Source organism: Oryctolagus cuniculus, chromosome 16, assembly GCF_964237555.1.
Source record: "Oryctolagus cuniculus chromosome 16, mOryCun1.1, whole genome shotgun sequence".
Classification (NCBI taxonomy): domain Eukaryota; kingdom Metazoa; phylum Chordata; class Mammalia; order Lagomorpha; family Leporidae; genus Oryctolagus; species Oryctolagus cuniculus.
In genome coordinates, this window is record NC_091447.1 from 23,851,196 (window position 1) to 23,863,380 (window position 12,185).

Here is a 12,185-nt window from a genome sequence, read left to right on the forward strand (position 1 = left end):
TAGGGAGCTCTCCTTACCGGAGATATAAGGTGTGTGCACTCCTCTTGTAGCTGACTGCTGTGTAAGGCCTGCATGCAGGGCTCTCCCGAAGTTCCTCCGTGTCCCTTTTCCCCTGCAATGATTCCTCCCAAGGATGGGGCCAGGGTCTGGGCTGTCCATTGATTTTGATCCTCTTTCTATTCTGCCTTTTCAAGTCTCTGTGCCCTATTAGGTTTCTGTTACTCCTGTGCTACGTTGTGGTGTTCTTGTGCACTCAGCTCAGATGCCCACAACAATCAGGTCTGGGCCAGACTGCAGTCATGAGTGTTTTAAAATATTTAAAAAAATATTTATTTATTTATTTATTTGAAAGGCAGTAAGAGAAAGAGAGAGAGAGAAACAGAAATGGATTGATCTTCGATCTGCTGGTTCACTCACCAAATGGCTGCAGTGGCAAGGGCTGGGGCAGAAGGAAGCCAAGAGCCAAGAACCCATCCAGGCCGGGGCCACGGCTCACTAGGCTAGTCCTCTGCCTTGCGGCGCTGGCACACCGGGTTCTAGTCCTGGTCGGGGCACCGGATTCTGTCCCCTCTTCCAGGCCAGCTCTCTGCTGTGGCCAGGGAGTGCAGTGGAGGATGGGCCAAGTGCTTGGGCCCTGCACCCCATGGGAGACCAGGAGAAGTACCTGGCTCCTGCCATTGGATCAGCGCGGTGTGCTAGCCGCAGCGTGCCGGCCACGGCATCCATTGGAGGGTGAACCAACGGCAAAGGAAGACCTTTCTCTCTGTCTCTCTCTCACTGTCCACTCTGCCTGTCAAAAAACAAAAACAAAAAAAAACAAAAAACCATCCAGGTCAAGCACTTGGGCCATCTCCTGCTGCCTTCCCTGGTGTATTAATAGGAGCTGCGTCAGAAATGGAGCAGCCAGGACTTGAAGCAGCACTCCCTGTGGGATGCCAGAATTGCAGCTGGTGGCTTAACACGCTGCACCACAACGCTGGCTCCAACAGCCAGGAGTTTTGACTGAGAGCTACTTGGGCCATCATCTACTGCCTTCCCAGGCACATTAGTAGGAAGCTGGATCAGAAGCGGAATAGCTAGGATTCAAACCATCAAGTGGTAGCTTGACCCGGTGCACACAAGGTCAGCCCCAATCCAAGTAATTAAAAAGAAATGATTTTATTTGAAAGGCAGAGAGAAACATCTTCCATTTGCTGGTTCACTACCCAAACGCCCACCACAGTCAGGGACTGGCCATGCCAAAGTCAGGAGCCTGGGACTCAATCCGCTTCCCCGTGTGGGTGGCAGGAATGGAAACATTTAAGCCATCATCTGCTGCCTCCATGTTTTCCTATGTTAGCAGGAACCTGGAAATGACAGCAGAGTTGGGACTTGAACCCAGGCACTCTGATTGGGGATGTGAGTCCTAAACTCATTTTAAATGCTGCACCAGACGTCCCCCCTCGAGTAATTTTTACTCTTTATAACTGATGTGGTGGTGGTTTAACATCACAGCATATAAACATTAATGGCTTTGCTCATTTTCATGTGACTTTTATTGTTAAAAAATATTATAACTTACATTTAATTTTCTACTGGGGATGTGGATTGGTGATGAAATCAGACCTTAAGGTAGAATCTACTGAAAAAAGTGAACAGCAACAAAAGTTTGGTGACTAACAGGGTGTTATGTTAAATCTACACGGAATCTCAAAGATGCTCAAAAAATAGTAAAATGGAAAGTGGCATCGACTCTAAAAGTTGAGTATTTGCTTATGCTACATGCCAGGAAATCTACATAGCAAACTGAAGATTTAACACGTGTATCAGCAGACAGGCACAGGAACCTCGCGGCTGCATGTTTCCCAGAGAGGGGAAAACTCCACCATCTCCATGATCGTGGTCTTCCGGCCCGTCTTCCTCTTCACGGTGACTATGTACCGGGCCAGCACCACCCCCGCCAGCAGGGGGCACGGTCTCGCCACGGCCGCGCGGTCCATGGGCCAGGCCCGCGGGCGCCTCCCGCCCAGAAAACAACAGGCCACTCACAGGCTCCGCGAACCTCGCAGGCGCGGGACCCGGGGGAGAAGCCCGCGCCGCCACGCCCCGCCCCGCCGCGCGAGCCCCGCCCCCAAGGCCGCACCCACGAGCGCCGAGGGGCGGGAACGGGGAAAGGCCCGGGAGGGGCGTGGCCTGCGCCGCAGTCCAGGCCCGAGGCCGGGCCAGACCCTGGGTCGGAGGAACCGCTGCGTTGACCGTCTCTCTCTGCTAAAGAGGACGAGGCAGTGGTTCCCACGATCTCCGGTCCGGGACGAACCTGATTTCTACTGAGAACCCCTCAGACAGGGTCCTGGCCCTGCGCGCCTCCGCCGCTCTGGACTACAAGCCCCAGAAGGCGCCGCGGCGCAGCGCCCGCCTTGCGCAGTGGCGTCGGTTGTAAAGCGCTATGACAACAGGCGGAGAGGGCTGGAGCGGGGCGCTGAGGGATGCGCCGCGGCTGTGGGTGTCCTGCCGCGTCCCGCTCGCCTCCTCCTCCATCATAGCCTCCTGTTTGTGAGCAGCGGGACTGGCCGTTTCCTCGCCCGTCTGGCCTGTTCCGAGGATCGATGTCGTCTCCTCTGTTTGTCTCTGTGGATGACAGAGGGGGTGTAGGGGAGCTTCCCGGGGGAGTCGCCCCAACTCTGCAGAGCTGATGCTGCTGCCCAGTGGGGCTCTCTCTTTGGAACAGCTTGGAGCAAGAGGACGAGAGGGAGCGGTGAAGCTCTGGGGGAGCTCTCTCTGCACCCGCTCTTGTTGCCCGCGCTCCACCACTGGGACCCTCGGTCAGGCGTTCCTGCAGGGAGATCGGGGGCGGAGCTCACGCGTCCTCAGGTAAGAGACAGGTTTGGAATTAAACTTGGGGTGCCCTGTGCTGGGTGCACAGGACCGACCCTCTGATGCCGTGGAATGGTTTGGGGGCAAATAAGGTGATCGGCTTTTCAGGAAGGATGTTTGCATTCAGATAAACAAACCGCAAGCACAGAGTGTGTGAGACCCGCGAAGATCTTTGAGTGGTTTTTGAGGATTCCATGGAAGAAGTCGTGTGGCGCATGGCCGGCATCCTCCTGTGACATTGCAACAGGTCCTGTGAGCAAACCGTCAGAGTCGTTCTCAGCCTGAGTGAAGCGGGGTGCGAGTACTAATTCCCTTTAATACTTCTGGCGATGGGATTATTGCTTCTCTGTCTCTCTTTACTTTGCCGACCACAGCAGTTTAGATGAACTAAGCTGATTTTATCAGCACCTCCTCTCAAGCACTGGCTTCAATTTCCTGGGGGAAATTTATAGATTTGTTTTACTTTAAATATGCGATCACGTTTCACACATGTGCAATCTGACATGTACACACACATGCATCACTTGGAAGCTGTCGGAGGAAAAAATACTAACTCCGCCGTCATTGAGAGAGAGAAAACTTTCCAACTTATTAGCAACGTGCAAAGAATAAATGGGAGAATTTTTGGTTGTGAATAAACCGAGCTCTTGTTTAGAAGAATTTAAAAACAGAAAGTGTATTTTGAAAATAATTTACAACTTACATGTGAGTTTAAGGAAGTTTCATTCTGTGTTGGTGTTTTTGCTTAAATTATAGCGCTTCTTTGTATATTTATGCTACAGCCTCTTTTTTTTAAAGATAGACTTATTTATTCGAAAGGCAGAGTTACAGAAAGAGAAGGAGAGACTGGGAGAGAGATCTTCCATCCTCTGGTTCACTACCCAGATGGCTGCAACAAAGTAGGGCTGCGGTCGGGAGGAGCTGGGCCAGGCTGAAGCCAGGAGGCAGGAACTTGCTCCAGATCTCCCGCATGGAGCCCAAGCACCTGGGTCATCTTCCACTGCTTTCCCAGGCCACAGCAGAGAGCTGGATCAGAAGTGGAGCAGCCAGGACTCCGTCCACACCCGTTTGGGATGCCAGCAGCAGGCGGCAGCTTTACACGCTATGCCACAGCACCAGGCCCAGAAGATCTACTATTAAAAGCAGATTGATCTACATGAAAAAATATGGTTGATCTTCATTGTTTGCAGATTCTATTACTTGTGAACTTGCATACAGCATTAATTTACAACCCCCAAATCAATGCTTACAATGCTTTTTGTGGCAGAACACTTAAAAATTGAAGCCACTTGACCAACAGCCTCCCAGCTAATGTCAAAGGGACTCTGCCTTCTTGTTTCAGCTCTCATATTGTAAACAAGTGGCCTTTCTTGGTCTATTTAGAGAATTTTTAACACTTTTTTTTTTTTTTGTTTTTGCATTTTGGGATGATTGTCTTGTTGAAAGTGACCTCCATATGTAATGCTGCAGTACTGTCTAATGTTCCTATGTGCGAGAAGGCTGTGATGTTCTTTATGGAGAAAATACATGTAATTCGATAAGCTTTGTTAAGGCTGAGTTGTAGTGGTGTTGACTATGAGTTCAGTGGCAATGTATCAACAATATGTATTAGCTGAGGTATCCTTAAACAGAAACACACATTGGAAAGCATTACACATTGGTTGCTTGAAGAAAACATTGGGATGGCAGGCTTGCAGTAACCCAACCCTGTACTTGCCCTATGAGCGATGGCTCAGTACTTGATAATTCAGTGTTTGTGGTAGCATAACCTTTGTCAATAAGGAGAATTGACTGTATTTCCTCCCTACCACTTAAATCAGTGTAGCATGAAGGAAAATTTCATTTATGTTAAACAAACTCTTGTGGAATCCCAGGATTTTCGATGCTGTATGGTAAGTAAAGGTTCAACATGCATTCATGTCGGTAACTTATTGTTTGTTAGGTCGAGCTAAGATACACTCATTCTAGGGGCAGGACTGTAGCGGAGTGGGTGAAATCACTGCCTGTGGTGCCGGCATCCCATTTGGGCGCTGATTCTAGTGCTGGCTGCTCCACTTCCGATCCAGCTCTCTGCTGTGGCCTGGGAAAGCAGTAGAGGATGGCCCAAGTCCTTGGGCCCCTGCACCCACGTGGGAGATCCAGAGGAAGCTCCTGGCTCCTGGTTCAGGTCAGCTCAGCTCCAGCCGTTGCGGCCATTTGGGGAGTGAACCAGTGGATGGAAGACCTGTCTCCTTCTCTCTCACTCTGCCTTTCAAATAAATAAATAAATAAATAAATATTTTAAAAAAAGATATACTCTTTCTAGGTAAGAAATCAAAGTATAGAGAAGTTGTGTGTTTTGTCTGAGGACACTCTGGTGCTTAGTATTATAAGTGGACTCGCAACTCAATTTTCCTGATTCTTTTTTGGTGTAACTTTTCCTCTTTTATCTTACCTTTCTGCAATTATATGGCAAGAGGGAGTGGATGGTTTTTCAGTACTTGTAATATGCCAGTTCTGGTGTTAACACATTTGGTTCATTTGATCTCATTTGTTCTTCTCAATAATTTGTAACAGAGGATATTGAAGTATCTTCAATGACCAAACTAAAAGGAAATTATCTATTTTGTTAAATTCTTATGTTCTTGGGGCCGGCATTGTGGCGTAACGAGTTAAGCTGCTGCCTGCAATGCTGGCTTCCCATATGGCTGCTGGTTCAAGTCCCAGCTGCTTCACTTTTGGTCTAGCTTCCTGATAATGTGCATGGGAAAGCAGCAGAGGATGGCCCAAGTGCTTGGGCCCCTGCACCCACATGGGAGACCTGGAAGAAGCTTCTAGCTCCTGGTTTCAGACTGGCCCAGCTCTGGCTGTTGTGGCCATCTAGGAGTGAACCAGCAGATGGAAGATTTTCTCTCTTTCTCTCTGATTTTCCCTCTCTTTCTGTAACTTTGTCTTTCAAACAAATAAATATATCTGAAAAAGAAAGTCTTATATTCTAAATAGTGCTGGCAGAATTTACATCTCAATCCTTTAAAGAATACTTTCTTTTTTTTAATTTTTTTATTTTTGACAGGCAGAGTGGACAGTGAGAGAGAGAGACAGAGAGAAAGGTCTTCCTTTACCGTTGGTTCACCCTCCAATGGCCGCCACGGCTGATGCGCTGCGGCTGGTGCAGCGCGCTGATCCGAAGGCAGGAGCCAGGTGCTTCTCCTGGTCTCCCATGGGGTGCAGGGCCCAAGCACTTGGGCCATCCTCCACTGCACTCCTGGGCCACAGCAGAGAGCTGTCCTGGAAGAGGGGCAACTGGGACAGAATCTGGCGCCCCGACCGGGACTAGAACCCGGTGTGCTGGCGCCACAAGGCGGAGGATTAGCCTATTGAGCCGTGCCGGCCTAAAGAATACTTTCTTTTCCCATTTTTTTATTTGAAAGTCAGAGAAGAGAGAGAACAAGAGAGATCATCATCTACTAGTTCATTCCTCAAATACCTGCAACAGCTGGGACTGGGACAGGCCCAAAGCAGGAGCCAGGATTTGATCTGTGTCTCCTACAAAGGTGGCAGGGACCTAAGTGCTTACCTGCTGTCTGCAAAGGTGCACATTAGCAGGAAACTGGATTTGGAAATGGAGCTGGGGCCCAAAACCAGGCAGTCTGATAAGACTAAGGTATTCCACCTAGTGTCTAAACTGCTGCACCAAACACCTACCCCAATAACATGATTTTTTTTTTTTACTTTGTGAAGTTCTCTCTTACATGTCTCAAAACAGAGAATTACCCTGTGATAAATGTGTAATTTCTCAGCTGAACTTAGCAGTGATATTGCAAAGTGTGATTATTGTTTCTAACTATTTGGATTTGTGGTTTCAGGCAGGGATACAACCCTCAACTAAAGTTGATATAGAAATATTTTCAAAGATGTCCAAGTTTGATTTGGTTATGCCTTAAGAGATAATTAATTCATGGTATAAAGTGGATTTTTATTATAAACAAATGCTTTCTTTTTAGAGTGAAAGAAAATGTCTTTATTTAAAGCCCGTGACTGGTGGTCAACTGTTCTGGGAGAAAAAGAAGAATTTGATCAAGGCTGTTTGTGTTTGGCTGATGTTGACAATAGTGGAAATGGACAAGGTAGGTAACTTATGGCCATGCATTTTAGAACCAAGCTTTAAATATATTAACTAAAAATGACCTGTCTTTCTAAACATGTACTTTTTATAGCATAATTGAATTATTATAAATGCCCTAATTTGAAGGTGTTTTTTCCTTATAAGCAATATTTAGGTAGCAGGCTAATAAAGTTCTGCTTTGTAGTTTGTGTTCTGTCACGTTATTTGCTTTAATTAATAAAAAAGTCTATAGTATCACTTCATTAGTTTTCTTTTTATGTAAAAAGATTTGTTTGTTTGAAAGGCAGAGTGACAGAGAGAGAGAAAGACAGAGACCTTTTGTCCACTGGTTCACTCCCCATATGGTTTCAATGGCCAGAATTGGGCCAGGCTGAAGCCAGGAGCGAAGAGCTTCATCCTGGCCTCCCACGTGGGTTCAGGGTTCCAAGCACTTGAGCTCTCCTCTGCTACTTTCTCAGGCACACTAGCAGGGTATTGGATCAGAAGTGGAGCAGCTGGGACTTGAACAGGTGCCCATATGGAATGCCAGCATCACAGGTGATGGCTTTACCGTTGTGGCTTTGCCACAATGCCGGCCCATCTTGATTTTTTTTTTTTTAAAGATTTATTTATTTATTTGAAAGGCAGAGTTAGAAAGAGTTAGAGAGAGATCTTCCATCCACTGGTTCACTCCCCAAATGGCTGCAGTGGCCAAGGCCGGGCCAGACTGAAGCCAAGAGCCTGGAACTCCTTTTGGGTCTCCCATATAGGTGCAGGGGCGCAGGCACTTGTGCCATCCTTTGCTTCTTTCCCAGGCGCATTAGCATGAAGCTGGATTAGAAACGGAGCAGCTAGTGCCTAAATGAGATGCTGGCTTCTCAGATGGCGGCTTAATCTGCAGCGGCACAACACCAGCCCCTATCTTCATGTTTTTGAGTGATCTTTAAAATGGTTTAGTTCTGTATCATTGCCAAATTTGTGTTTATAGTCATGAGCTTCCTCTCTGTCTCTTTTTGCAAGCCCAGTAATCATTGGCCTCTTCAAAAGAAAACTTAGAACTGTTCCTTTGTTTTATATGATGTGAATATGGTTCCCTTACATTTTTCTTTTTTCTGTTTCTCTGTCCTGTAATAAAAACAGTAGGAACTTAGGGAAAAAGTGAAAGGAGAAAGCTATTCTTGCACCTCTTGGGAGGTACTGCACTGAGCACCTACTAAATTACTTCCAAGGGAAATCTGGCCCCTGTCCTGCAAATAGAAAATGGGAAGGCCTTTTATTCAGATTCTTCAAAGGTTATCAGTCCTGCCACGGCCTGTCTGTTTGATGAAGCTACTGGAAGCTATTTTTTTTTTTTAAGATTTATTTATTTATTTGAAAGGCAGAGTTACACAGAGAAGGAGAGGCAGAGAGAGAGAGAGAGAGAGGTCTTCCATCCGGTGGTTCACTCCCCAGTTGGCCGCAACGGCTGGAGCTGCGCTGATCCGAAGCCAGGAGCCAGGAGCTTCCTCTGGGTCTCCCATGTGGGTACAGGGATCCAAGGACTCGGGCCATCTTCCACTGCTTTCCCAGGCCATAGCAGAGAGCTGGATTGGAAATGGAGCAGCTGGGTCTCGAACTGGTGCCCATATGGGATGCTAGCACTGCAGGTGGCGGCTTCACCCGCTATGCCCCAGAAGCTGTTGTTTCTTTATTATTTGGCCATGCTACGGGCAACTCAGCTCTCCATGGGGAATTCTTCTTGTTCCAGGCTCTTCCTTCCACTTTAGAAAAGAATTCAAAGAGGAGACATAAGGTGTACAGGAAAGCATGAGTTAGTGAAAGGGATAGTACACATTCAGCCTCTCTTCCTGAGGGAGGAAGGGCTCCTGCCACCACCCGAGTTGAGGTCATTCTTTTAGTGAGTAGAAGTTTTTTGCCCTAATTAAACATTCCAATGGAGTAGAGTTTGGGCAGGACCTGTGTACCACTTGCTTTTTTTGGGAATCTCGGAAGTGTCATGTATCTGCATGTGGAGCTGCAGCACACATGGTCGTCTCTAGGAAGGTGTCATGGCGTCTTTTCATGGGTGCCTGATGGGGTATAGGTGAGCTGAGCCTGCAGTCGTGTTGGATCAGCATGGAGGGGGTGGGGCTTGGGCAGTGCAGGGCTACGGCCGAGATGCTGCTGGCACTTTGCTCACTAGCTACCTGCCTGCCCACATCAACCATGTAAAAGGTCGTCTCACGCCGGCGCCGTGGCTCATTAGGCTAATCCTCCGCCTAGCGGCGCCGGCACACCGGGTTCTAGTCCCGGTCGGGGCGCCGGATTCTGTCCTGGTTGCCCCTCTTCCAGGCCAGCCCTCTGCTGTGGCCAGGGAGTGCAGTGGAGGATGGCCCAGGTGCTTGGGCCCTGCACCCCATGGGAGACCAGGAAAAGCACCTGGCTCCTGGCTCCTGCCATCGGATCAGCGCGGTGCGCCGGCCATTGGAGGGTGAACCAACGGCAAAGAAAGACCTTTCTCTCTGTCTCTCTCTCTCACTGTCCACTCTGCCTGTCAAAAATAAAAAAAATAAAATAAAATAAAAAAAAGGTCGTCTCACATAAATACCTGCCATAGAGAGCAATTTCTCTCTCTCTCTCTCTCTCTCTCTCTCTCTCTCTCTCTCTTTTTAAAGAGTTGTTTATTTTATTTGAAAGGTAGAGTTACAGAGAGAGAGAGAGGGAGAGACAGAGATCTTGCATCCACTGGTTCACTCCCCAAATGGCCACATCAGCTGGAGCTGGGCGAGGTGAAAGCCAGGAGCCAGGAGGTTCCTCTGGGGTTCTCACTTGAGTGCAGGTTCCCAAACACTTTGGCCATCTTCTGCTGCCTTCCCAGGCACATTAACAGGGAAATGGGTTGAAAGCAGAGCAGCTGGGACTCGAACTGACACCCATATGGGATGCCGATGCTGCAGGCGGTGGCTTTACCCAGTATACCACAGCGCCATCCCCAGAGAACAATTTCAAGTACACTTTATGGAAACTAGGAAATCTCAGATGGGTTGGAAACTATTCCTACTTATTGTCTGAATAGCTTTCTGTTCTGTTATTATTAGAGCTCATTACTGGGTGCCAGGAATGGGATACCAATATGCTGAGATATTGCTGCTTCCATTTGTAGCCAGCTGAAAGCAGCCTCCTCTGTTTTCCTAAGCAGTGCTATAAAAAGGTCATTACGTGTGTGTCCCACCTGGATAAAAACCTTGATCATTGTTTCCCAAAGTCTGAGTCCCTGTGTTGCAATATCCTGGGGGCAGTTATTATCTATGAAGATTTTCTGTCCCACACATCCAAGATCCTGTAAGATTGTGGACTCTGGAGGTAGAGGGGATGGTAGGGCTTAGGTATCTTCATTTTTGAGAAACTCCAAAATTGAATGGTGGCACTCCAAAGTTTGGGAATGGTTGCCAGTCTTAGGAAACAGAAGGCCAATGACAGCAGTTTTGGATGTGCTTTGAGATAGAAGGGTCTGATGTATAGCACAGAGGTAAAGATTTTGGAGGAACTAGTATGCAGGTTGTGTTTGAATCCCTGAGAATGAGTGAAAATGCAGAGAGAGAGAGAGAGAGAGAGACAGAGAGAGGATAAGGAGGGAAATGTTGGATTGAAACCTGGAAATGCGGAGACTGAGTGTTCATAGCTCTTTTAACAGAAAGTTAGCTGTGAAGGGTGGAAGGCAGGATGATGATTTGGGGACAGTGAGTGTAGGATCAAGAGAAATGGGAGAAATTCAGTGTATAGGATAGAGTGTGTGTGTGTGCGTCGGTGTTTGTGTGTAGTAGACATGGGATCACGTATGAAGATGGAAGGGCTAACTTTCAACAGGTGTGGGGAACTTTTCTACTGTGACAGAAGGCTAGAAGGTAAGAAGGGTAAAAATGGGTACAGTGATACCTGTTTGTGGGTATGCCAATGAACCCTAAATCTATAAGACCCACCAAACTTTAATATTGGAAAATTTCCTTATTAAACCTGGATGTGATAGGAATCACAACATCTACACATTTAAGTTTTTTTGGCATTGAATTTATGAAACTTCCCAAAATCTGGCAGAGGAATGATACCAATTTTGATTTTTTCCTTGTCTTTCATTGTACTTGTTAAGGAACCAGATGGATGTCCTGTCATTTTCTAAGGAAATATGTTTCCTTTAAACTCTTAGAACCTGAGTGAAAGAGCATAGGTTGGTTTTGTTTTCCCACAGGGTGAACTATGCTAAAAAATTGGGGGTGGGTGCTTAGCCTAGCAGCTATGACTCTGGTGAAGATGCTTGTGTCCCATACCAGTGTGCTTGAGTTCGATACCCGGGTCAGGTCCTTGGCTCCAGCTTCCTGCTAATGCTGACCCTGGGAGGCAATGTGATGGCCTAAGTTACTGGGCTCCTGCCACTGATGTGTGAGACCTGGGTTGAGCTCCTGGCTCCCAGCTTCTGCCCGGGCCCATTCTGTTTATCGTGAGCATCTGGGAAGTGAACCAGCTAATGGGAGCTTGCTGGCTCTCTGCCTCTCAAAAAAATTTCTTTTGTTTGTCATTGGGCTTCCATAATTGGCAATAACAGTGTTTTTCTGGGCTGCCAGAATTAGTAGAAACTCACGACCAATATTCACTTGAGTACTTTTCTTTCATTGGCATACCTGCATAACTGAGTGCCAGTCCTGTAGGGATGGATTTGAGGAAAATTTCATAGTAGGTGTGTGTGGTGTGATACAGTGACTGTGCAAAACCTTGTTCATGGGGCTCTGGGTCTGTAAATTAGCTTAAGTGTGGGAATGGGAAAGAAGCTTTGACTAATACAGTGGTTTGAGATAGTCTTCTTTTTCATTACACTAGGTATTTTTGCTTATAGACTTAAAAAGGCCTTAGTGTGGTAAACACATTCAGTGCATTCTTTTTTTTAAAACTTATTTTTTTATTTGACAGAGTTAGAGAGGGAGAGACAGAGAGAAAGGTCTTCCTTTCGTTGGTTCACCCCCACAGTGGCCGCTGAGGTCGGAGCTACGCCGATCCGAAGCCAGGAGTCAGGCGCCTTGCCTCGCTCTGCTCTCCCATGCGGGTGCAGGGGCCCAAGCACTCGGGCCATCCTCCACTGCCTTCCTGGGCCACAGCAGAGAGCTGGACTGGAAGAGGAGCAAGGGGGACTAGAACCTGGCGCCCATATAGGATGCCAGCGCCGCGGGCAGAAGATTAACCAAATGAGCCACGGTGCCGGTCCATTCAGTGCATTCCT

At 47.6% G+C, this 12,185-nt stretch overlaps 1 protein-coding gene across 6 annotated transcripts in view; it reads left to right on the plus strand.

Moving 5' to 3' along the window:
• Positions 1 to 2,181: 2,181 nt before the first annotated feature.
• Positions 2,182 to 12,185, plus strand: part of BBS9 (Bardet-Biedl syndrome 9) — a 440,716-nt gene continuing 430,712 nt past the window's right edge. For 4 of the 6 annotated variants that reach the window (XM_008261624.4, XM_008261625.4, XM_002713746.5 and 1 more), the window contains exons 1-2: positions 2,182 to 2,850; positions 6,837 to 6,959. In XM_008261624.4, coding sequence (XP_008259846.1) covers positions 6,848 to 6,959 — 112 coding nt within the window. In that variant the 5' untranslated portion in view covers positions 2,182 to 2,850; positions 6,837 to 6,847. The remainder of the gene's footprint in view (positions 2,851 to 6,836; positions 6,960 to 12,185) is intronic. The other 2 variants (XM_008261626.4, XM_070059709.1) reach the window with 1 other exon arrangement.